The following is a 26537-nucleotide window of genomic DNA, read 5'->3' on the forward strand; positions in this document are numbered from 1 at the left end:
TTTTTATGTGGACACGCCTCCAGTTCATTAAGTATACCTGGTTCTCACCTTAGCACCTCCTCCACCATCCTCCACCACCTTAGCACTGCCCACCTGTCTAGTCCCTCCTCCTCCTCATGCCCACACCTGTTATACTGAGGGGGAGGGTATAATTTTACTGCGTCATTAAAGTGCTGTTTTTCTATTGGCACGTTTGACCCTCAAGGTTTCAGCCTCCAGGAAGAAACTCAAAATAGTCAGAGAAGACATACAACACCATAAAAACACCACCAGGGGGCTTAATGAAGTTCTATCAACCTCATAGACACATGAAAAACAGAAAAAGTGCAAAACCATGGCACCACCTCTATAATATTAAAAAGAACACAAGCGATTGATTGATCATTAAGATAAACTCTCTGAAAATGCACACCCATCTAATTGAATTCAATTTTATTAAAGTGTCAAATCACAACAAGTTGTCTCACAAGACACTTTACATGTAGAGCAGAGACCCGACAGTCCCACCCTGAGCAAGCAATTTTGTGACAGTGGCAACGAAAAACTCCCCCTTAACTGAAGAAACGTCAGGCAGACCCTAGGCTCTAGGGTGGGTGGCGGCAGACCCTAGGCTCTAGGGTGGGCGGCCTTCTGCCTCGACCGTTGCGGGGGGAAAGAAGAGAGAGAGGAGACAGAGAGAGAAGTAGTAGCAGTAACAATAGTAGTAAATATAATAGTGTAAGATAGTGTATGATAATATAATATAGTACAACAATAATGTGTATACAGTATATAATGGTATAACATAAGCATGTTAAGATAATATACTGTACAGTATAGTGTAGTGGTATATACCAATTATTTGTTTACCAACATTGAGACTGAACACACAGGTGATTGTTTCATGCAATCAATTCCCAACATGGTGCTGGACCTGCGCGCGCAATATTGGTTCCTATCGCTTGCAACCAGTGTGACGTCGTCTGTTAAGGGGTCTATAGTGTAATGTAGTAGAAATCCACGGTCGTCTGACCACTTAACATGGCGGCTGCCGTGTTAATGAACACTTTCAAATGGGCCCCTCCCACTAAATCTGGAAGCCAATTACAGGTTGTGTTGCCGTGTCTGCTTATTATTAAGCGTCTTGGGGTTTGTTTTTCAGGAAAGTTGGTTGTAAATATTGGTAAATATTTTTTATAGGTTGTCATAAAGTGTAGTTACTTATTTGGACTTATTTATTATGTTGTCCCTAAATGTTGTTTGGGAACCAGTGGTCCCCAAACTTTTTCATGTCAGGGACCCCCAAATGAATATGTATTTGGCTGCAGAACGCCAAAATATTGTGTGACAGCGATCTGCATACAAGATTTGTGATGTTAAAATGGGGTTGATTGGACAATGGATAATCTCCACCTCCCAGCCTTCCGGCCTGACGGAGGTAACGACCTTGCTAAGGAGTTAGATGAGTAGATCAACTGTATTAATGGCCTAAACTACAGTAAGTGAGGAGTTTATGTTGCCTTGGTTTGGGTTATAGGTTGATGACTATATACAGTATTCATTGTCTCTTCATTCATTGGTGGTCTTCAGGAGAATCTGGACAGATATGGTAGGCCCCACCAGTTACAGCAGAAAGTGACAAATGTAATTTTCCAGAGAAATCACCTCTCCATTTTCAGGGGAAAAGGAAAAAAAAATCCAGTGTCTTTTTTCTTCGATTTGCTTCTGTAGACTAAATTGTTGCTACTTTCTGTTGTATACACGTCATTTGGCAAAACCCACTTAACAGCATGATCCATTCACATTACCACTATCTCTCTCTCTGATTCAAAGGCTCAAGGCTGGGTCAGCAATTTAATATCCAAAAATACTCTTTGCAAAAAATACTTTGCAAAGTGTTCTATGAATGTAAGTTCTTCTTTCTTTTCCCCATAAAATTGTTACCCATTTTCAAGACTTCAAAAATGTGAAACAAGAAAAAGTCAACATTGTCCGTATTTATAACCATACTGTACGCACACACAAAACCTTTTTTTGTTTTTACACACAGAGGAGAAAAAAAAAAAGAATTAACATAATAAACTCTCAAACCTTTTGTACAGAATGGAGAAAATGTATTTTATATTAGTCCATGTTTTTAATCCTCTGAATGAGCTCCTGTGTTTTGTCATTAACCACATTAACCCTAGTGTCTCAATTTTGGGCATGTCATTATAGAAAAAAAGACGATTTCAAGTCATGGTGTGATCGATTTGATGGCATGTATTTGTTACATATGGGATTTGCTTTCATTAGTTTTTACTCAATTCATGTATTGTAGTGCATAATAATCCAAATAAATGAGGTTGGGCTAAGAAAAAAAAAGAAGAAAAAAATCAGAATTTGCCACTACTCAGCCTAAGTAAGTGACTACTACTTCACTCTGTCCAGAAGACTACAGGTTAAACTGTTCACTCTACGTCTGAACAAAAAAAAAGCGATATGAACTGTAACAGGACTACAGTTAAAGACATGGACAATTATAGACATGTTCAGATTTTGTAGTGCCATCTCTGATACGTAGGCCTACTGATTTTTTATCGTATTTTACAACGTTCACTTTACTTGCCACCACTGTAGCCACTTGGCTATGTGGAAATATATTGCCTTTTTTTCCATTTTGTATCTGTATTACATACTGTTGATGAAGGTTTAAATACAATAACGCATTAACGCTGCAACCATCCGTAAAGTTTGTTTAGGTGATAATAAACACCTTGAATTTTGAACCTCATCAACTACCATGACACTGAAGTAACCCTTCTGTACAGTATACAGTGGATAGTATATGTGTACATGTGCGTTTATGGGTTGTTGGTATGAATGTGTCAAGAGTAGGCGAGTCTAATTCAGGTGTTTTGAATGCATGTATGTGTGTTAAGAGTCTCTCAGTGTTTAAGCCAGTCCGAATCCCTCTGAGCATTCCTGAATGGCCAACAGCAGCATATGTCTCAGCTTTTCATATTTCTCATAGGCTGGGAGGTCCAGCTGGTTAAAGCAGGTATGAGCAGATGGCAGACGGTCAGTGGAGCGGTCATCGCGGTGGATCTGGAACTTCTGGATGCCATTCATGCCCTCCAGAGAAACGAAACCCTGCAGGGGAACCTTGGACGTCCCTGTAACAAACTGTAGGAACTTGGCCCGGTCTGCCTGGTCAAAGGAACGTAAGGCCCTCCAGAACCACTGGATCTGAATGGAGCCGGACTGGTATTTGTGGTACTCTGTGTTGGTTTTTAGGTCTTCGATGTCAATGGTGGGCAGGCCAGAAATGAGCAACTCCAGCTCCTGCTCTGTGAAGATTGAGATCAGCCTCTTGGGAATTATCTCATAAAAGCCCTCTAGGAAGGCAGCCATCTGCTTACGGATGGCACCTGTCATCTTCATCTGGCAGACAAGGTGTACATATTCTTTCTTGTTTTCCTCTGTGACAAGGATGTTGGTTCCATTCGGCTTGAGATCCCTCACTTCACACACCCCAAACTCCTGGACTTCTGTGCTGAATGTCAGCTCATACCCCAACGTGGACACATCATTCTCCAGCAGGTACACCAGGCCCTGGAAGAATGGGTAGTCCTCGCTCTCCATGTCTGTGTACCTGACACTCTTGCCCAGGATGTGATTGTAGAAGCTGCGTGTGAAGTAGCAGTCGAGGAGCCGGTTGTCATAGACTGCCTTGGCCACCACGCGGCCTACAAACTTGAAGTAGCTGAGATGGTTGGCGTTGCAGTGAGAGGAGGGGTTGATGGTGTTGGTGACGCGGTCACCTGGTGAGGTGCAGAACAGGGCGTACATAGGGTTGAACATCTCCCTGGAGATGATCATGTACCACTCCCTCAGCAGGCCACCGGCATCCTGGCCCTCTTCTCCTTCAAACACAATGTACAGACGGTTCTTCATATCCTCTAGGCTCTTGCGGTGCAGCTCCCTGTAGGAGTCCTCAAACACCTGGTCTCTCCTGACGTGCATGGGCATGTCCTCCTTCCTCAGGCCCTCATCTAGACGCTCAAGCGCCTGGCGGAAATACTTTCTCTTGACATCGAAGTCAAGAATGCGGATGTGGTCGACCAGCACAGAAAAAGGCCCGTCAGCCAGGTGAGTGGTGGACTGGCGCAGGATTTGGTTAAGTACGGTGCGGTGTGTTTCGGCAAAGCGGAGGAATTTCTGGGTGTCAGGGGTCAGGTTGGAGATGTGCATGGAGGAGGGCTCTCTGGAAAAGAAGGGGTCCAGGGAGGAGGATGTGGCAGGGGTGAGGGGTGCTGGGGATAGGGGTGGAGGTATGTCCTTGATATGGGACAGCTGACTCTCCCGGGTGTCCCTCACCAGGGGTTTGCTCTCCAGTTCTGTGGCATGAACCAAGAAGAAGGCCTCCACTGCTGGCTGGAGAACCAGCACAGCATGCTGGTCATGGGACTCTTCCAACTCTTTCAGGGACTCCCCGAGCATGTCCCACAGTTCATCTAAAAGCAACTGCTCACTCAGCAGAGGGAGGTCTGGGAGCCTCTCCTCACTCTCGGACTGACTGTTGCATTCTTCATCCAAAGCTGGAGGGTCCTGCTGCAGAGGGGACGGCTGGTCCACATCCATGGGAGAGTCATCATTCTGTGCTGCCTGGATCTCTGACACTGACTGTACCTCCAACATGGCAGTGCCAGCAGGGGGGGCATGGGGAGCCGCCAAGGAAGGTCCTGCAATGGTGACGGAAGAGGCATAGGTGGTGGGTGGTGGGGCCTGCTGGAGCTGGCGTGCCTGTTGGCCCTCTCTCACCATCTGGATGATGGTATCAGCCTCCGCCTCTAACTGACGCACCACAGCCTGGATTCTGTCGCCGGAACCTAGTATGGTGGAGCCTGAGTGTCCTGTCTCCTTGGCCTTCTTGTTTACACAGCGTGTATCCTCGCGGAGTTGGATGATAACCTGCAGCATGCGCAGAAAGAACTTCTGCGTGGAGCTCTTGGAGGTCAGGGAGCTCATGCAGGGCAGCTGCAACTCGCGCCCCTCCAGGGTCCGCTTTTGAGCTCCCACGATCACTACACTCTCTGCCCCATCAAACCTGCTGGTCATCTTTCCCATGAGCTTTGCGGAAAAGGAGGTGTCCTCTGGAGGGGCATCAGGGGACTGGGCATCAGCCTGCGCCCGTCTCTGCTGCTCCAAGGTGTATTCTCTAAGCTCTGCCAATAATGTGCCAATCTGTTTGCAGAGAGTGTATCCGAGATGTCTGGCTCCACTGAGTAGTAGTCTGATCACTGTGTCTCTAGTCACTCCATCTCCCCTGGACAGCTGAAGCAGGATGCTGGCAGCATCTTCTAGACCCTCCTCTGAACACGAGTGAGACGTTAATACCTCCACCGAGAGTTGTAGTTGTTTCTCAGTGAGTCCAGTGGAGGTCATCTTGGCATCACTCTCTGTGTTGCTAGAAACATCGCTCTTCTTCCCTGTGGAGTTGACTCCAGTGGGCGTGGGTATAGACAGTGTTGTAGATGAAGAGGTCTGGGAGGTTGCTAGGCCAGACTCTAAGGATGAGCCCTGTGCTCCAACTCCCACAGAGTCCCCTGAGCTTCCTGCAGCAGCCTGGAAAGAGTCAGCCACAGCTAGACCCTGGGTGGCAGCCATGGCTGTGGCCACTGTGGCAGCAGAGCTGATGGTGGTTGTGCTGGGATTGGCAGCCAGTGGGGTAGGGTGGCCAGTGGGCACCTCACCGGCCTTGTTGTCGGGCAGGGCAACAGAGATGAGGGAGAGCAGCCTCAGCAGCTTCTCTGTAAGCAGGGAGCTGCGTCGTATGACGGGGTGGGAAAGCATATTCATCAGTTGGCCAAGCGGAGAGGCCTCCAAGCTGAACTGGGCCCCCTCAGCCTCAGAATTGCCCCCCAGAGGTACCATCTTTGCCAACGCTTTGCCCTTGCGGCTGACATTCATGTTGTCCAGCTTGACCAGCAAATCCCAGAAGTCGGTGGAGATGCCCACGGACTGGGGTGTAACTGTACATGAGCCCAGGGAGTTCTGGGTGTTGGAGAGGTTGGTGCTCGGGTTGTTCTGTGATCCTGACCGTGAACTCCCACCTCCCCCAGAGGAGCCTGAGCACACGTGAGAGTCCAGGTCTGAAGAGGACAATGAAAGATCCTTACAGCACTGCTGCGTGAATTGGCTGGGGAACACCTTGGCCAGTTGGATGAGTGTGTCCAGTACGTGTCGACAGACCACTGGAGCAGCCTGAGGGTGAATGTGCACAGTGGAAACTCCACTCCCAGCACACGTGACCCCTGCTGATGCCCCAGACATTCCTCCTCCTCCTCCTAATACTCTTGGTCCTGCTGAGCCTCCGGCAGAGTGACGGTCAGCGTACTTCCTACTGGACGCTCGCTGAATCTGGAAAATGTTCATGCGGCAGCCCAGGGCTGCGTCCATGGAAACCGAGAGCCAGGAGAGCTGGCTAGAGCTGCGACACTCCATTTTGTTCAGCAGCTCCAAGGAGGAAGATGACGATGAGGAAGAGGACAAAGACGAGGACAAAGACGAGGACGAGGAGGAGGAGGAGGAGGAGAGGGAAGATATGGCAGTGGCCAAGCCTTTCGGTCCGCACCCCCCCTGGGTGCTCCTCTTGCCCCGCGCCCCATCTTCAAGGCGCAACGTCTCCATGAACACATCGCTCTCGCTGCTGCGCTGCAAGATGGAGAGCAGGCTGCGGATCATCCAGCCACGAGTCTGCAAGTGGGTGCACAGGTTCCGGAGCACACGGTGCAAGCAACTGGTGTTCAGCTTGGGCTCATCCACAAACAGCAGCACCAGTAGACAGGACAAGGCCTCGTGATCCAGCAACAGCCGGCCATGCAGACGTAAAGAGTCCACGCTGGAACTGGATGGTCTACTGTTGTTGGTTCCTCCTCTCTGCACAGCCAGCCGGGTGTACTGAATGCGGCGGTTGGTGCCTAATCGGCTGGCGAAGGCTGGAGAGCGTAGTATGGCTGACAGGGCTGAGGACGAGCTGTGACCAAACAGCCTCTCATGCATCACCTGCCTCTGGCGGTGCTCCTGTTCTCTGCGTAGTGTGGCCGCCTCTGTGGCGATGTCCGGGGGCATCACGGCCAGCACACTGTCCTCCATGTCCTCCAGGACACTGCGACGGAGCTCAGAGGGAAGCGTCTGGATGAAGGTTACCGGGTCCAGAGGAGCGTCTCCCTGGAGAATCTGTTGGGAGAGCTCCCTGCGCTGCTGCTCTGCCCGTTGCTGGGCCAACACCTCATTCTGGATGGCTGGAGGCAAGGCTGCCAGGAACTCAGGGCTAACATCCGTGACCCCTGGCCCTTCCAGTACAGAGGAGGCAGGGGAAAAGGAGGGTGGCCTGATGCCAAGCTGATTCTGCAGGACTTCACGACGGATATCCTCAGGAAGTGCTGCCAGGAAGGATGGGTCCACACCCTCTGGCAAACAAATGCCTGCCAGTGGGTCCTCCCCCTCATTGCTAGTGGATGGGAGGGGCTCCCCTTGGATGACCTGGGATTGGCTGTCAGCACTGTCTCTCCTGGACATCGTTTCCCCGGGAGATGAGCCAGAGCTGGAGCCTGTTTCTTCATCTGTCTGCCGGTGTGTCAGCCCACTCTCTCCACTGCCAGGCAGCTCCTGGGACAGCTGGGTGGTTTGGGCAGTGTTGGGCGTGGCTTCTTCCTGTGTAGCAGAGGCAGGGCTGCTGGTATCCATGGGTGACCACTGTAACCGACACTCACCAACTGCTGCAGGCTCTGAGGCCACCACAAAGCCTGGACTTTGGGAGGCTTCCCTGATTCCATGAAACGCTCCTACACCTTCTCTCTCACCGATTGTGGGCACTGCAGATATTTCCATCTGGGACACCTCTGCTTCGTTTCTGGCCCCATCAACTGCCGACAAGGGTGGAAGGTCCACTCCCACTAGAATGTCTGGTGAACTGGCACTTAACTCAGCCAGCAGCCGTTCAGCGATTGGCTGGTGGACCTCCTGGCTGATGGCTGTCTCCAGGGAGACCAGGGCCTGTTCATGGGGAGCAAGGGTGGTGGAGGTGACTTCTTCCAATGGGGGAGTGGTGAGGATTTCCCTGGGCTGGTCCAGACACAACACCGGACCACCCTGGGCCTGCTCGCCCTCTGCAGTGCTCTCTGTGCCATTAACCGTCACAAGTCCAGAACCCTGCAGTATTTGTTCCCTAACCTCCTCTGCTCTACTGGTTCTGCTCTCATTCTGCTTGGCCTCCTCCTCCGCTAGCTGCCTCCTCCTCTTCTCCCTACACTCTTCCAGCTCCTCGTCACGCAGACTCTCCAGGTGCTGCAGGATGGGCACCTTCACCACTGCTACACAGTCATGCATACTCTCGGCATCCAACACTTTACACTCGTCTGTCCATCTTGTTAAGGCAGTCGGTATACTAGAGAGGTTGGCTGCTTGTCCACTTGTGCTGCTCTGCTCAGGGAAGATGTCATTAAGATGACATTCATTTTGAGCACAGGTGATGATGTGCACATCCTCAAGAAGGCGGGTTTGGCCACGGGATGGTCCCAGAGAGCTGGACAGCTGCAGGAGGTCCGCAGCAGTGCCGGGACCCAGTAATCTCTGTAGGATGAGTGGGGGGTTGGGCAGGCGGTTGCTGGTGAAATGGCGCATTGCACGCTGGCTCCGGCCAATGATGCCTTGTGGCATGCGGCTGCTAGTGCTCACCGAGGCCAGGCTGAGGGAGCCTTGGTTGGGAGACCGCAGCATCAGCGGGTGTGAACTGGGGATACATTCCCTAGAAGGGTCGTCGGCAGTGCGGTAGTAGCTGTCTACCTCTATAATGAGATCATCTTCCCTATTATTGTACCTGTGAAAGATGGACTGGGTTGGGGCGTTGATGTCAGGAAAGTCCTCATTCGGCTCCATTTCTGAACCTTCATCATCATCATCATCATCTTCATCATCCTGATCCTCTTCCTCATCTTCCTCTCCCTCCTCCTGGCTGTCCTCATCATCGTTGCTACCACTGGAATCTTCCTCCTGTGAGTGTTCCTCATCCTCTGGCTCCAGGATGTTCATAGAGTCTTCGCGGTTGGCCTGTAGAGTGGAGGAGGCCTGGCTAATATTGGAAGGAGTCTGATCCATCAACATATCCTCCTGCGATTCATCCTCACCGCTGCGTCCCAGCATAATGGCACCACCATCTCTCTCCAACAATTCATCAATCAGATCAACAAACTCATCCTCCACCTGCATGTCCTGTGTGCTGAGCACCTCGGGCTGGCCAGCAATGACCACTGTGTCTCCCTCTGCCTCTCCTTCCATCAGATCACTGTCTGTACCTTGCACCCGGTGGCTGCCCTCCATTGGCTCTGCCTCGCAAGACTCCCCATGGTTTTGTGTATTGCTGTTACTGTCCCTGGTGGAGCCCACTGTGTCGTGTTCGGCCCTGGTCTTGCTGGAGCCTCCCTTTCCACCAAACAGACTGCTATCCTGCAGAATGCGGGACAGGGTTTCCAGGGGCTTCAGGGCTGCATTAACCGTTTCGACCATGTTGGGACTAGACAGATCCAGGCTGTGAGGTACACGGGCCAGGTCATTGACCAGGCCTTTCTTGAAGAAGAGGCGGATGATATTATTCATGCCATTGTGCTGCGTCTTGGCTGCCGCTGTGTTGTAGAAGCTAGAGGTGGAAGGACACGACTCCATGATGGTACTGATGATGCACAACACTGCCTGCAGTCTGGCATGTTTTTCAGTGCCTTCTGTCATAGCTAGTGCCCGACTGAGTGCAGCCTTCACCTCATTGACCAAGGCCACCTGAACATCAGTAGTGCCTGTGCTGGCAGCAGCCAGGCTTGCCAGGAAGAGGTGGGCCGCTGCTGGAGTGTTCTTGTCCTCAGAATTCTGTGTAACGGGCAACAGGTGGTCCATCACAAAGGCCAGGACACTACAGTCCTCCTTGATGAGCTCAGACTGTCCAGCAGTGTAGCAGTAGGAGGTGATGAGGGTGGCGATGCCCACATAGGAGCGCACAAGCTCAGCCAGCAATCTAAGGATATTGGAGGTGGGCATCAGAGGTTTGCTGGCCTTAGCTGCTTTAGCTTCCTCTGAGCTGGCACCTTTATCTCCTTCCTGCTCCTTCTCTTCCCGCATCTCCTCTGGTGTAGAGGTTTCCCTGCCCTGCTCAGTGAGTCTGTACTGCTGGTAGTCATCATCCCCAACATCTTGTAGGATCTGGCATGAGTCCTGGCCATCAGACACTGACACTGCTTGCTCCTCTGGCTCTTCGGGGACATGGTAGGCAGCCAGAGCATTGAGCATGTCATAGATGACCTCTTTGATGGTGTCAGGAAAGGGGGGCACAGGGGACGGTTTGAGTGGGGTGGTTTTCACCAGCTGTACAGCATTTGGCCCCTTGATCTGCAGGTTCTCAAACTCATCATCAGAGACTGTTCCAGCTCCGAGGGATGCAGGTAGAGCGATACGAACACAGTTGTTGGCCGTGTCAGTTAAGTATTCGGGGTTGCGACAGGCAGCCGGGCCAAGGACACGCAGGATGTAGTTGATCTCCCTACTACCTGACAACATACCTGATGTGGTGCTGCCAGCTCCACTGGTCACTGTAGACCTCACCACCTTCTCCATGGTGTGTCTAAGTGTGGCTGGGTCCTCTATGATGTGTCTGAACAGCAGTGTCACCAGTGAGATGAAACCTTCAAAGCGTGAGTCTTGTGTCAGCCCAAAGATCATTTGTGTGCTCTTCAGCTCAGCAAACATCATGGCATAGTCGTGGGTGCGCGTCAGGCGCAGGCAGAGACGTAAGGTAGCGTGGAGTGTGGCCGGGTCCACAGGCACGCTGATCATACTGACGCAGGCTCTGATGAGGACGGTGGTCATGTCCTCTGTCAGGCCTTGGACCACAATATCAACCTGTGGTTGGTCTGGATCCAGGGAGGCGGCAGGAGTGGAGGAAGTAGGTGGCACAGATGAAGCCTCCTTCAGCTGGCTGGAATTGTCTTTCGAAGCTCCCGTCACCCAACCTGAATCTGGGTCAGGTTGGGTGTCTTCTCCTTTGCTCCTCTCTCCGTCGTCTTTCTCGGACTGAGTGTTAATACCCAATTTGGCAGGATTGGGTACACAAGGTACTCTCTGGACGGTGAGCATCACTGGCCTCCTGTTACCTGTCTCCTCATTCACCTGCACCATGGTGTTGAATTGCACTGTGTATCTCCTACGTCCAGCTGTGATGCGGACACAGCTCGCCCCGCTCTTCCAGGCTGAGTCAATGGTATTATTGTTGGAAGTGCTGTAGCTGCTCCAGCGACCAGAACGGTCGTCGAACCATTGCCAGCTGTTACCATTAGGCTGCAAGAGTTTGTTCATTTGTGCTCTGCGCTTGGAGGAGATGGCCATCTTCTCGTAGAAGTCAATAATCAACAGCACTGGGGTGATCCATTTGGGTGTCTGTATATCCTTCTGTTCTTTGGCAGCCTGCAGACAGGGCTGTACAACCTCCAGCAGCTTAATCAGTAAATTGAGAATCCCACTGTTCTCCACCATTCTGGCACACGACAGCTTCAGCTCCTCTAAGAGCAAGGTGAGCAGCAGAATTCTAGTTTCAAGTTTGGAGGCCTGGGGCAGTGTGGCCATCTGCCTGGTCCACTCAGTCACCGTCTTTGTGTCGCTGGTGGTTAGAGGCACGGCAGCCTTGATCAGAGCATCTGTCGCATTCCACACCTGGTCAATGACCTGGCTGAGGATGAGGTCTCGGTACTCCGGGCCACTCCTCTTGATGGCCGTCATCAGCAGGTCACATATACGATAGATGGTGATGGGAAGCTCGTCCAACAGGTGGAGGCAGCCGGGCAGCATGGAGTCAGTGAAGGATTGCAACTCTTGTGGGTCCAGGGGCTCAGCCTCCATGAAGTGTTCCAAACGGCATGCTTCCTCCTCCCTGGCTTGCCTGTCTTCCTGCTCACATCGCCGGGTAACTTCCTCAGAGTTGTCAGAGGACGGCTCCGTGCTAGTCTCTTGTCCCAGTGACATAGCGATGGCCCTCATCATCTGGTCCTCTTCAGACACGGTCAAGTCACTGACAGCTACACTGAGAATGGGTGGAGGGTGTGTCAGCAGGTACTCAGTTGCCTGCTCCATGGTGCTGGTGTTGACCAGGGCCTCCGTGGCATGCTCCCTTGAGAAACCCATATCCATCAGCTGCTGGACTTGCTGCTGGTGGACCTGTGGGTGCCTCCCTCTTCTTCTTCCTCTTCCTCCCTGTATGAGCTGGGCCTGGTTGACCGGGACCGATACCTCTCCCAACCCTCCCCTCATTGCCGATACCTCTCCCAACCCTCCCCTCATTGCTTCAGTCAACCCTCCCCTCATTGCTCCTTCGTCCAGCACCATCCCAGCCACTTCTATTCCTGCTTCCGATGGTGCAACTACCCCGGGGGCGCCGCTGCTGGGGACAGCGGGACCCGATGTGGTCCCTTCCTCATCTGGATGGACCATGCCCTCCCTCTCCTTGGCCAGGCGATGCTGGATGAGAGACTGCCCTCTCAGGATATGGCAGAGGATAGCCAGCATGGATTCAGCCATCCGGCCTCCATACACTTTCAGAGGTTTGCGGTTCCACAGGCTGCGGATGCAATTGAATGCAGCCTTTTGGGTCACAACGAGGAACTGCAGGGCACTAAACTGGGGCGTGGTCGGGGTGACACCAGGCGCCTTAGCTGGAAGGGAGTGGGGAGAGTCCAGCATAGTGATGGGGTTCACCATCTTCTCCACCAGCATCAACCAGGCGTCCAGGAACTCCCCTGTGCCATCTGGCAGATCAGTATCTTCCAGACTCTCGGAAACAGGTCCCTTATCACCCATGGACAAGGCCCATTTAAATGTCTCGAACAGGGCATCATGTCCACCGGAGCAGAAGAACTTCTGCAGCATCAGATGGTAAGGGTACTTTCTCTCATCAAATAGCATCGGAGATGTGAAGCCCACAGAGCAGATGAAGAAAGTCAGCCTAAATCGAGGAGTGGGCGTGGAGGTTGGGGGCTGCCAAATCAGGCCCTTGGTGAGGAGCTTGGTGAGGGAGGAGGCAGTGGCGTGGGCAGCAGTTGTGGGGGCCGCGCCCGTGCTGGTGACATGGTGAGAACGGCGCTGTCGCACTGGGGAGCCCACGCACAGCTTGACGAGTAGGCCAAAGAGCTCCGCCAGAGCCCTACCGAGCCGGGACGAGGCAGAAAGCAGTGGTTTAATCTGTTTGATGCGAGTGGCCAAGGCTGGGGTGATTTTGCACTTGGCCTTGGGGTTGGTGGCAATGGGTCCATCAGTCTCCATTGGGGAAAGCGTGTCACCGTCCAGCCCCATACCTTCCAGCAGGACCCCAGCAGATGAATCGACAGACACTGTCCCAAACTCAGTTCTCCTAGAGTCAGAGGATGTGCATGTTGCAGAGTTGCCAGATTGCTTCTCTTCCTTGGGCACAAGTTTTTGCATGTCAGCCTGGCCAAATTCGCAGCCTGGAGGCAGACTGTTGGGTGTGCAGAGAGCGAGTAGCACCGTGCTCTCCCATACTAGAGAACAGTAGAGCTGGCTAAGCTTGTTGAGGACACTCAGGCCAAGCTGAGACCCCCACTGGTTCATTGAGATTGACCTGATCTCACTGTGGCCCACCCTGCAAGTATAGGAAAACATGAAGATGTAGGCATGCGCTGCTGTGACTGCATGCAGCAGGGGTGTGGCATGGGCAGACAGCGTGGTGTCAGTGACATGACCGGCAGTGGCTAGCTCTCTGAGCAGCACAGAACCGCCAGGCACCTCAATGGGCTGATGGAGAGGCTCCAGGGCTGACAGGATTCTGTCCAACTGGCAAAGACCCTCCTGGAGAACCTTGGGTTCATGAGCCAGGGTCAGGATGGACTTGCAGACATTTGCCACAGCCTGGCAGGCAGCTGAGGTGGGAAAGTCTATGGGTAGGTTAGGCAGACCCAAGATAGAAACCAGTGGAAGCAATCCCTTCTGGTTAACAAACTCCTGACAGTGGTCATCTGTAGTGTTGGTGTTGAGAATGGACTCTACAAATTTCATAACATTCAGGATATAATCCATAAGAGGAATGGGTATCCGCTCCTCAGTTCCGACCACCAGTTCAAGTGGCACTGACTGTCTATTGCTCTCCGGGTCCCCCTGTTGCTGATTGAAAGTGTGGAGAGCCTCCTCCTCATCTTCGTCCTCACTGGATGCCTCCTCGGTAGCGTGGCTAGAGCATACCGGGGGTGCCGCAACTGTGCTGTCCATCTTCTGGATGGATGGCTTCTGGCAAAAGTACTCTGGGGCTCGGCCCAGGTTACAAATCTCCTCGAGAAGCTTGATGATGGCAGTGGTGGCGTCGGTCTTCAGAGTGGGCTGGTGCCTCATCAGGTCGCCCACGGCGCTCCCCAGGTTTGATGCAGTGTCACCTACTGGGTCACGGGTGCGACGTCGCCGCATGGCCGGCAGATAGTCAGGGGACAGCAACACCTTGAAGAGACGCTCAAAGGGCTGGCACTGAACGAAGGAGTGCAGACCTCTCGCATTCAGACACAGGGCACTGAACACATTGGGCAGATAAGCCAGCACCTCGCGGGTTGCAGGAACGTCTTTGATGAGAAGGGCATGCAGAATGACATCAGTGAGACCATTATCCTGGAGGGAGGAGAGCAGGGACGGCTCCTGGAACACAAACACAGTAACAACATCTGTCGCCAATAGGAAGAGTGAAGGGCCATAATACTCTGGATTACTGATGATGTGCTTGAGTGAGGTAGGCAAGGACCCATCCATCGCATTGCGGATACCATCAGAAAAGGAAGGATCCTGGATAGCTTTCTTTAAGAAGGTTAGCATTGACTTCAACAGAGCCGCCCTCTGGGGGCTACACTGCATGCCTGTGCAACGCGTGTTAGCAGTGCTGCTCTGCACTCTGTGGTCCACCTCTGGTCTGGAACCAGAGTACGTGGAAAGGCTAGCGCTGCTCTCCATAACTTCTGACATTTGCATGTCTGTGTCCATGTCTTCAGACTCCACAGCTGCACTCGGCCTCTGGATCTTTGGCTTGATGACAAAGGGGCACTCTTTTCTTGACAGGTCCACTTCACGCTCCAGACGGCAGATAAAGATGGTAAGGCCACTGTGGGACTGAAAGGCAGCCATGTCCAGGTTAGTGATGAGGTCCACTACTCTCACTGCCCGCGTCACAAAGGTGATCTGGTCCTGCCCATCCCCTAGGAACTTGATCACTTTAAGTAGGGCTTCTATCATGCTACAGGATACTAAAGCTTCTCCTCCTTCATCAAAGGTGGCCAGGTGGTACAGGAAGGAGAAGAGTGCTGTGGCAAACTGGTGCGGGTAGGGTTCCATCATGGGGTCTATCATGACTTGTATACAGTTGCGCACCAACACAGGCAAGAAGCCATGATAGGAGGCAGTGCCAGTACAGTCGATAATGTTGGACAGTTTTTGTGTCTTTCCCAGATAGACGATGGAAGTTAAAGTGCGCAAAGCTGCTGCCTTTATATCCACAAGCTGTTTGTCTGTTATTTGCAGCACATCCACAAGCTCCTCGATTAAGCCATTGTATAGAATACTGTTGGCTGGCTCCTGCAGTGCATTCAAATACACCAGTATAGAGATGGCATGCAGTCGGGCCTGCACAGCCTGCAACCTCTTCTTGTGATTTGAGAAGCCGTGGGCCAATCGGATGTGTGTGAACAGCTGGGTCTGCTTGTCTTTAGGGATGTTGTACATTACCGTCAACGACTCCATGATCTCAGATGGACTCTCTGACATTTTGTCAAGCTGCTCAATGTGAATATATTGTAGAGTATTGCTACTGGTTTGCTTCGTCTCTCCTTTGACCTCAGGGCCCGGTTCAGCATAGAACTCAAAGTGCAGTGTGGTGGCACTGGGGGGGTATGTCACAGGCAGGTCCCTGCAGCACTCCGCTAGACCAAAGCCATTCTCTTTTCCACCCCAGCTTTCTGCAAGGTGTTGCAGGCGGTCCAGTAGAGGGGTCCTCTTGTCAGAATCTAGTCTGGTGATGTATTTGGAGCGCTTGCTGAACACATAGAGCAAGTTCAGCACAGACAGGACCACCTGCATGTCACATGATGCTAGCAAGGTAGTTAAGTGCTCTATGGAACTGTAGAGGTGTCTGGAGAAGCTGTACTCGATGAGCAGTGCTGTGAAATTGAGCACAGCCAGCAGAAGGCCTTTGAGCCCATTGTCTGGCCGGTCACACACCAGCCACCAAGACATGTTCTCTACAGTTTGGCCTGCGTTGCACAGAATGCCATCGAAGCGGTCCAGTAGGTCCACCCAATGGTACAGCTCACACTTGCCAATATTCCAGGTCTTGATATGCTGCAGTTCGAACAGCAGTTGTTCATCGTTGCATGCTTTAAGCTTCTCTATAAGGGTCCTGCAGTCGGCAGGAGCTTCGGTGGGGTTTTTCTTTAATTTACTTCTGTCAACTTTCATTATTGCTACTTTCTATGGACGCTTAGCAAGTGATTCTCTTCTGCTCAATGCCAACGCACACAACCTATGCACTGAGCTATTCCTTAAAGGAGCTACGGTATTTATGTAACAATTGTTTCTGTGGCAACACATTTGTTTATCTTCATAAGAATCCAAATATGGTCACTGTAGCTGCCTACTAAATTTAAAATCACATTTGCAAGAATCCAAGCAAGTTTGCCATTATCTGCAGGTTCACCACTTAAGCCCTTACTCTTCATCTTATGAAAATAGCCAATCTACAAAACAAGCTCACAAAGCGTCATGATGATGTGAGCTTGTACAGTATTTTTTTTTTCAAATTTACAATAGGCCGGTGTCTGTTGTGCAACAATCTACTCGGGGCGATGCAAGTCGGGAACGATGCAAATTGGAAGTGCATGCCCCACCCGGTAATGCAATATCCCTTGTGGTCAGAGTACCTGTTGCACTCGTCTGTCTGTGTCCCTTTTGTGCCCATATATGGAGATTTCTGTATCTGTCTGCCTGTGTCCCTTTTATGCCCATATATGGAGATGTCTGTATCTGTCTGTCCATGTCCCTTTTATGCCTATATATGGAAAGCCATGTCATCAGTATATGCTCATTTATGGGCATGACCATATACAGGCATAGCGGTCCGATCTGTGGCTCTGGATAACCAGATCGCCATAGGATATACCTATATATGGGCATCGGACGGACGAGATACGTGATCATGCATTTATTTATTTGCGAGATAGCCTATAATAACATGCTGAAAATAGAGACACTAAGCCACCATGCCGGTGGGAGCCCACGCACAGCTTGATGTGCAGGCCAAAGAGCTCAGCCAGAGAGAGCACAGCTTAGACAAGACGAGGCAGAAAGCAGTGGTTTAATCAGTTTTATGCGGGTGGACACATGGCTGGGGTGATTTTGGACTTGGCCTTGAGGTTGGGGTTGGTGGCAGGCGTGGGAAAAGCGTGTTACTGTCCAACCTCATGCCTTCCAGCAGGACCCCAGCAGATGAATCCACAGACACTGTCTCAGACTCAGGTCTCCTGAAGTCAGAGGGGCAAATATTGTTCTTACTCCACTACAATTATTTGAAAACTTTAGTTACTGTTTACTTTGTAGATTTCGAATATTATTACAAAACATACAACTTCAGCCCTATATGCATTGTGAGCTTGTATATCTACTATTTTCAAAAGTTTTATACATTTGAAAACTTGTGAAATGGGACATTCTGCATAATGAGTACTTTCTACTTTTGGTACTTTCAAATACATTTTGATACCAATACTTTTGTGCTTTTTAATACCCAAGTAAAATTTGTATTCCGGACTTTTACTTGTAACAGTCAGAGTTATATCTACATTGCAGTAATTGCCTGAATGTGAGTCCTTTTTCTGTCTGTCTGTCTGTCTGTCTGTCTGTCTGTCTGTCTGTCTGTCTGTCTGTCTGTCTGTCTCTCTCTCTCTCTCTCTCTCTCTCTCTCTCTCTCTCTCTCTCTCTCTCTCTCTCTCTCTCTCTCTCTCTCTCTCTCCCCCTCCCTACGCAGTACGCACACAATCTAGCTAGCAAGCACGTCGCTACGTGTATAACAACATACGTTTCCGTGGCAACGACATTGTTTGTCTTCGCAAGAATCCCAAGCCTACTAAATGTGAAGGGGTTTAATCGCTGAACAAAGAGGTAATTCATTCAGTTAGTTATACTACTGTTTTGAGATAATATCTCAAAAGCCTATTGCCCTTACACACCTGTTTGAAAATTAGGCTACGTCAATATTGTATTCTGTAGCGTTGTAAACGTTGAACCCTACTCCAGCATGCATATTCTATAGGCTATCCTACGTTGTGAGAACAGTGATGGAAGTACTCAGATATTTTATTTAGATAAAAGTATCAATACCACAATGTAAAAATACTCTAGTTGTTACAAGTAAAAGGCCTGTGTTCAAAATATTACAAAATATTATTGGGACGCATGGTGAGCTTGTAGATCTGCTATTTTCTAAAGTTTTCAAATAATTGTAGTGGAGTAAAAGTAGCCTACAATATCTGCCTTTGAGTGGAGTAGAAGTAAAAGTACTGAAAACTGGAAACACTCCAGTAAGGTCAAAATACCTCAAAGTGGCCTACTTAAGTACAGCACTTGAGTAAATGTACTTAGTTACTATGCCGAGATCGAGATGTGACGCATTGTGAGCTTGTAGATCTGCTATTTTCAATTGGCCGAAATATATATAGGGCTGAAGTGGTTAGTGTGTTTTGTATTAATAATCAGTGAAAGTACAATATTTTCCTCTGAGATGTAGTGGAGTAGAAGTAAAAGTACTGAAAACTGTAAGCACTCCAGTAAAGTAAAAAATACCTCAAAATTGTAGCCTACAGTACTTGAGTAAATATACGTAGTTACTTTCCACCACTGGTTTCCAGCCATGTCGACCTCTTCTTCGGACCCCTCGGCAGTAGATGGCACCATGAGAAGGTTCTCTCCACTGCCTCCTATTCCACACAGCCGTCAGGACGAGGATAGAGCCACGGGGCTGAAGGTCGCCTCGGGTCATAAGAGGACGCTGTTGTTGAGGCACAGGAGGAGTAGACACCAGAGAGATGAACTCCATAAGATCATGTAATGTAGACCAGTGGTTCTCAAACTTTTTCATGTCAAGGACCCCCAAATTGACGCTTATTAGCCCGCGGACCCCCATTTCAAAAGATATGCCAGGGACCCCCATAAGAGAAGATTTTTTACGGCTCTAGCAGTGATTCTCAACCATTTTAATTTCAAGGACCCCCAGTTTGACATGCATTAGGCTACAGACCCCCATTTAATGACATTTCTATCTCTGGGACCCCAATTCATATTGAGAGTGTACAAATGGAACCAAATGGACCCGTCAGGGTCCATTTGGTTCCATTTGTACACTCTCAGAGTTACAGACCCATAAGGCTCCATTTGGTTCCTAACTATCCATCATTTAGCTGGGGACCCCCTGGAACTCCCTCAAGGACCCCTGGGGGTCCCCGGACCCCACTTTGAGAACCAATGATGTAGACAGTGATGGAAGAAGTACTCATAATATAAAGTAAAAGTATCAATACTGCAATACTCTGTTACAAGTAAAAGTCCTGTATTCAAAATCTACTTGGGTACAAATACAAAAGTATTGGCATCAAAATATACTTAATATACTTAATATACTTAAAGGGATAGTTCACCCCATAGTTTTTTCTATCGATTGGTCACCCCATGGAGACTTGGAATTCATGGATATTTTTTAGATATGGAACAAATTGCCGCTGAGGTGCCCACAATGTTTAGGTGCCCATTCAACCTGTGGTCCATGTGGTGTAGGTGATGTCATTTGTAAAAATAAAAGTAATTTTGTATTCCGATTGTAGCCTAAGTATTGATAGAGGGTTTGTTCAGTAACAGGGGTCTCTCTGTCTTTCCGGTTCTTTAGTAAACTGCAAATAGGCCTTCTTCAGGTGGGGATACCAATTTGATCCAATCATAGAGAACACCACAAATATGGCTTCAATTGTTTAAGTCTTCCTGCTCCATCAATTTTGTTTGCATATTGTTTGAAAAAAAAAATCTGATTAATCACTTCCAATTTCACTTCTTTATCCTGTTTAGATCAAATTAGTGTCCTGACCTGAACATGTATATTCTGTTTACTGGAGAGATGACGATTGTTTCCCCCACACACTTTCCAGGGTTTCCAGTGCAATGGACACCTACAGAGCAAGAAATGACCGAAGCGTGGTTCCTAAGACACCTGAACCACAATTCCCATCCACTGTAAGCTATCTGTCTGTCTGTCTGTCTGTCTGTCTGTCTGTCTGTCTGTCTGTCTGCCTGTCTGTCGTAGAGTATTTATTATGGGTCTCATTCCTGAACATTGTGCATTTTCTTAAAAAGGCAATTTAGATTCCATCATAATATTGAATAATGTCTTTGCTTTACAGATGTACAGTGAAGATCGTAAGAGGCGGGTGAGTGTGGTTTTGTAATCCTACAGTAAATGTATATATATCTATATATATATTCTCCATTCAGAATAGGAATCCGTTCCTATCACTTGAAAATCTCAAAAGCGTTCACGGCCCACCCATCTGACCACATCATTATGTGATCAGGTGGTCTGGCACTCGGTACTGCGCTATGAGCTTGTATATCTGCTATTTTTGAATAGCAAAAATAAATCTTAAAATGGCACAGACGCGTTCCCGGTGGGTTAAGCTCTTATAGCTATCGGTATCACAATGAAAACGCACTTATATTTTCTTTAACTATAAATTATAAATTAAAGTCTTAGTGTTTTGCCAAGCATTTTGGGGGCCCCACTTGCAATATCCTCACGGCCAGGGCCCACTGGTTGAGAACCACTGCGTTACTCTCCGTTTGGGTTCCTTTTTTTGCAGATGAACTACATGTTTCTGAAGCAGTGCGTGGAGAGCCGTCCCATTGCGCCAATCTCCCAGCAGTGGCTGGACAACGTGCTCACTCGCGTCCCCCCTCAGCTCAGAGAGGGTCCCGGGAAGGAGCGACTGCTGCAGGATCTCTGCAAGGAGGTCAGCCATGACTTCCTCAGTCAGATGGTTGAGCATACAGGTTTGTCTATTAATAACCCGCATTCAATCCGGGAACGCATCTCTGTCATTTTGGATTTATTTTGGCTATTCAAATAGCAGATCTACAAGCTCATAGCGCGGCACCGAGTGCCACACTATGAGCCTGTAGATCTGCTATTTCTGAAAAAAAATAGTTTCTTTGAATATATATACGTTTTTTAAAGCAGCAATTTTATTTCAAATCTTTGCTTCTGGGGCGTGGGGGGGGGGGGGGGGGGTCCCTTGGAACAAAATATTTTGAGATGGGGGTCCGCGGCCAAACAATGAATTTTGGGGGCCCTTGACATGTGTGTGTGTGCGCGTGCGTGCATGTGTGTAGACATTATTTTAACAATACATCATTGCGATTTACTTATTCCCTGCAGTAAACACTGTACTGCAGAAGCCAGACATTAAAGGAGCTGTTCTGGAGAAACAGAAAGATGTAACACCAAGGTGAGAGTAGCAACACCCACCAACTAGTACACAACCTAATCAAATTAAACTAATAATGTGAAGTGAAACAGTATATCAGACACTGGCTTAATTAGTTCTAATCTAAACCATCCTTCATCTTCATGTTTTTTGCAGAGTTCTTGATTTCTCCAGACCCTGGCATGATAGCTTCATTAGGAGCCGTAAACAAATAAAGGACAATTTACACGTCCTTCATCCGGTCATGAGAGCTGTTTTGGATCTCGGCTACGTGACTTTTTCCCCCGTGCTCCTGGCTGATCTTTCAGGCTGCCGGTAAGACGTTACTAAAGCAACGGGACTGACATAACAAATGGCTCTTTTCGACTATGAAGGGAAACCCAGAACAGACCTGCCTGAAAAGAGCCAAAAACAGAAACTAAAGGAGTCTAAATGTAGTTTTGAGATTCTTTCGTGCTTTGCTTCCTGTTCGTCCAGGCCTTCAGGACCTGTGGACTGTGAAAGCCTTAAGAACAAGATGGCTGTCGAGTGCAGGAGGATTGAAGAGCGCATCATGAATTCCTGGTTTCCCAAGATCATCCACCTGCTGACCAGTAAGGAGATGATGAAGGGAGTGAGAGCTGAGAAACTGGAGGCTTTCTACAGCTGTGTAACCACACTCATCTCCAATCAGGTCAGATGGTGCTGATGGGAGGGGTTCATTTTAATTCAGTGTTAATTCAGTGTTAATTTACATCTGCGAGTGTACAATTGCATAACAACCCTGAGGTGCAAAGTCTTGCTACACAGAAACAAAATAAATTCATCTGTAACTAATTGAAATTGGTCAAAACAAGTTTTTTTTTTCAGGGGATTGGTTACTGACTTTTGACATGGGGTTAATACAGCAGTTGTTACAGTAATGTTAAATATAGCTTGTCAAGGACAGCTTGTATCTAAATAATGTTTATATCAATTTACATGTTTGTCTTCTGAAATCCACAGTTGAAATCCCTGCTTGAGAGAAATGTGGAAGAGTTTGCCAACCTGTTTGATCCAAGCAATACCCACCACTTGCCACTATTCCGTATGGACCTGACGTTTGATGATGAAAAGATGGAGCTTTATCCCAGCTTTCAAGCCCTTGAAGAGACTGTTTTGGAAATTCTGAATGTCATCACAGATACTCTGCAGGTCCGATAACAGAAAACAACATTTTATGTATTAGTCTTAACTTGTTTTGTTTGATTATTGACAGCTATTCTTGATCTGTATGAAACTGATCCACAGAAAGTCCAGACAGTCCAGTCATGGATGACAGAAACCACCACATCGTTTGTTGATGCCAAGTTGGTCGATCATGTCCTTGCCTGGGCTCAGACCACTGTAAAGACTGCTGTGAACAAGAACCTAGAGGAACCGGGCAAACATTTCCAGAAGTATGGTGAGATACTGTAATTCTCAAAAGATGTGTGTGGCACGTTCAAACCATAAGTACTAGGTTCCTGACAGAAAATAAATAAATAAATACACTATGAAAAAATATATATATTCATGTGGATCTCAGACTTCATGTGGCCAGTCTATGATGCCAGTCATCTATGACATATCTCTCACGTATGACTTCATTTTTGGAGTTCAGCCAATGATGTCAGCAATGATATGTAATGGTATACACACTCATTCGTGCTCAAATTTGGACAATCCAAGCTTCTTTTGACTTCCATAATAAAGTTAAAGTTATAAAAAAATCACACCCAGTGTGAAGTGGGCGGTGTGTGGTCATCACAACATGACTCACTTTAAAAAAAGGATAACTGACTTTTTTTAAAGTCCATACTGCTATTCATAGGGCTGCACATGTGTCATGTGTTTCGCTAGCCAATCACAGTCCTGAATTTGCAAAGTCAGCCAATCACATTACAGTTAGTGGTGATGACACTAGCTGTAATGTGATTGGCTGATATGAAAAAAGTATCGATTTGCATTAACAATGGAAGGGTTAGGGGGTACACAAATGTTTTGGTCGGTGTCCAAAACTCACTTATTTTTTTTGGGGGCTACACCGCCCCCAAAAAAAATACATCCATAGCAATACCACTTGTAACGTTTCACGCATAGATTAGCTCTTCATCAGACAAAGGGGAGAATACGGAGACTCACACCTGTACACAAACACCTGTATACTGTATTCAGACACTGTAAAATCATTAATGCTATTTTACTCAGAGTGTACAAATGTAAGGGTCCATTTAGTTCCTAAAACTGAGGACGTTATTGTGTATTAATTGCCTGTTTTATGTCTGCAGTTGACAACTATGACTGGCTGGTCAATGGAAGAGCCCAGGCTCAAGTGGAGAAGTTCATGGAAGAGGAACATTCATTTATTGAGTACACTGAGGTATAATGTTTTACATTATATTCAAGCAGGTTGTCAAGCAGTAAATCATATACTCGTATATTTTCCACTTTAAACAGGGCATTTCACTTAAGCCTTGTTAGTCAAATGCTTGATACTGACACTAATTGCTTTGTCCAAGCGTTAACGGATGCATCCGATTGTTTATGTGCTTTGCAGGGAATAAAAGTGCCATTATAATATGTATATCCTGTAATGTAAGTTATATATCTTAACAGGATGTTATTATTATTATTATACTATAATTGGAGGTGGCTTGTTTGCATTGTTGCTCATGACTGTACCCTCAGTGTTTGTAAATGTAAATGTGATTGTGAATGTTTCTCCTAGCGTGTGGAGGAGTTTCGTGTGCTAGCCAGGGAAGTTATCAGCCTCCCAGTTATGGCCCACTTTACAATGGTCCACCTGCACTGTGAGGAGCTGAACCAAGGGCTGGCCAACAAAGCCAAGAAGTTTGCTCAAATTCTTTTGGAGAAGCTGGTCACCGACCACCGACAGCACAATCTTCAGTCAGTCACAGCCTCCTCTTTGCACACAACTTATTCTCCCCTGAAATATGATTCATGCTGAATGTATAATATGTATGTGTATGTGTGTGTCCTCAAAGGATCTGCCGTGAATTTGAAAGCATCAAAGAGAAAGCTCTTCTTGTCCCAGAGAACACAGAGGGCATGGCTGAGATGATTGCTTACATCAGTCACTCAAAGACAAAGGGTATTGCAGAGCTAAATCACGAGATAGCGGTACGTGCCATTTTTACACTCTATTATAGTTAAATGAACACTAGTATTATACTGTGTATCCTTAGCAAATACATCCATGTATGATTCATATAGATTCCTGGGCTATGCTCAACCAACTTTGTTATCTTCTGACAGGAAGCCAATCACACATTGAACTATCTCCTGGACGTGCACATCTTTGACTCAGAGGATTTGGAGCTGAATTCCACTGTCCTTCTCTGGCCGCAAAACATCCTCCCTGTCTTTGAGCTCAATGATAAGGTACAGTTCAGTCAGACTGACACTCTTGTCAAGATGAAAACCGTTTATTGCACTGACATTGCATTGTATTTCATGGTGTGGCTTTGCTCCACCATCAAATTCTGTAGCCCTGGGTAGGCAACCTGGCCTGGCGGAGATCTACACTCCGATCTGCTTACAAATAAAGTGTTGGATGATCAGACCAACCAACTGACCAACCGATCGACATAACCACCATTTTCTTTCTTAATTACTTATTTACTCTCTCCCCAGCTGATGGAGGATGCTACACACAAAGGGGAACAGGAGCTTCTGGGAAGAAAGGAAAGGTTGACAATGGAGCTGGAGAAGCTGGGGCGCAGGATGGAGGAGTTTGCAGGATGCTCTGAGCTTGACAAGATGCAGCAGGTACTGTGCTGTGCAGTCGCAAGTGCACATGGTCAAACAAATGTCTTTTGAATTTAAAACCTTAATCTGGAAACATCTATAGATACGCTGCTATAGAACAGCATGTTATGGTTATCTAAGAAAAGTAACCTTTAACAGTAGGTACTCATCAGATATATGAATTCTCTTGTCCTTTGTGTTTTCATTTGGGGGGAAATCAAAAACTAACTTGTCATGTAACTTTTTTCTTAATTGGGTTATATATGAGGCAATGCAATGATATATGTTGTTTATGTATGCAATGAATGCTTCTGTCAAAATCCAATAATCAAACGTTTAAAAAAGGGGGAAATTAATGAATTCTATGGTCAAGAACTATCGAGGATAATATGGTCAATCAATCTTTTATTTCCATTGTGATCGGTACAACAGTAGCATTAAAAACAGATCTTTGTAGGTATATTCCTTTTCATTTGAACTTATGGCCATGCTATAGGTTCAGATGATTTAACCTGTATTTGAGCTTAATTAAACTAGCACCTTTGGTTAATTTAATTTGAAGCTTATCTAAAAAGTTTTTTTTTTCCTGCTGTGCTCTGTGTGTTTACACTTCTTGTTTTTGGGCAGTATGTGACAGACATGAGGACGGTGCAAAAAAAGCTGCAGGATTTGGAAGAGGCCATCGTCTTCATAAACAAAGAAGAGGCCCTCTTCAAGTGGGAATTAACATGTTACCCTGAGGTGGAGATCATCAAAGAAAACATTGAACCTTACCAGAAGTTCTTTGGACTGGTGCTGAAATGGCAGCGCACCGAGAAGAGGTTTGACTTGGACTTCATTTTGTATTCCACTTCACTTGTTTGTTTGAAATCCTGCTCTGATCTAGGGGTGCAACAGTTAATCAAGATTTGAGTGGCATTTTAGAACATAGCTTTTTTCCATTTTCTCTATTTTTGTGTGACACTGGTGTATGACAAGTATTAAATAAGGCTAATCAATATAGTCGATTATAAAAAAAAAGATTACACTGTGCTATTTATTACTTTACAAAATATATGTAATTATCAAAAGAAATTGTGCTTCTCGGTTATTCAAAAAAAGTAATAAACTAGAAAAAGTGCTCCTCGGAGCACAAGTCTCCGCCAGGTCAGGTAGGTTACTGTGGCCTCCTGGTGGCGCTATAATAGGCCAATGTGAAAAGGGTGGCAT

At 47.9% G+C, this 26537-nt stretch overlaps 2 protein-coding genes across 2 annotated transcripts in view; one reads left to right on the forward strand and one right to left on the reverse strand.

Moving 5' to 3' along the window:
* Positions 1 to 2913: 2913 nt before the first annotated feature.
* On the reverse strand, positions 2914 to 16497 carry LOC311039595 (E3 ubiquitin-protein ligase HUWE1-like; the record flags this gene model as incomplete). The annotated part of the gene is made up of 2 exons (XM_084049535.1): positions 2914 to 8903; positions 9000 to 16497. 2 exons carry the CDS (start codon positions 16495 to 16497, stop codon positions 2914 to 2916), a joined length of 13488 nt encoding a protein of 4495 aa, XP_083905661.1.
* Positions 16498 to 20936: 4439 nt separating this feature from the next.
* The window catches only part of dnah12 (dynein, axonemal, heavy chain 12), a gene marked incomplete at its 5' end in the record, with an annotated part of 39976 nt that continues 34375 nt past the window's right edge, over positions 20937 to 26537 (forward strand). Inside the window, 12 exons of the mRNA XM_084049536.1 lie at positions 20937 to 21126; positions 21512 to 21581; positions 21717 to 21875; positions 22038 to 22233; positions 22545 to 22733; positions 22830 to 22983; positions 23849 to 23940; positions 24289 to 24467; positions 24566 to 24701; positions 24837 to 24962; positions 25215 to 25349; positions 25956 to 26149. Coding sequence (XP_083905662.1) covers positions 20937 to 21126; positions 21512 to 21581; positions 21717 to 21875; positions 22038 to 22233; positions 22545 to 22733; positions 22830 to 22983; positions 23849 to 23940; positions 24289 to 24467; positions 24566 to 24701; positions 24837 to 24962; positions 25215 to 25349; positions 25956 to 26149 — 1820 coding nt within the window. The remainder of the gene's footprint in view (positions 21127 to 21511; positions 21582 to 21716; positions 21876 to 22037; positions 22234 to 22544; positions 22734 to 22829; positions 22984 to 23848; positions 23941 to 24288; positions 24468 to 24565; positions 24702 to 24836; positions 24963 to 25214; positions 25350 to 25955; positions 26150 to 26537) is intronic.

Source organism: Gymnoscopelus microlampas (genome assembly GCF_963454915.1).
Source record: "Gymnoscopelus microlampas genome assembly, chromosome: 23".
Taxonomy (NCBI): domain Eukaryota; kingdom Metazoa; phylum Chordata; class Actinopteri; order Myctophiformes; family Myctophidae; genus Gymnoscopelus; species Gymnoscopelus microlampas.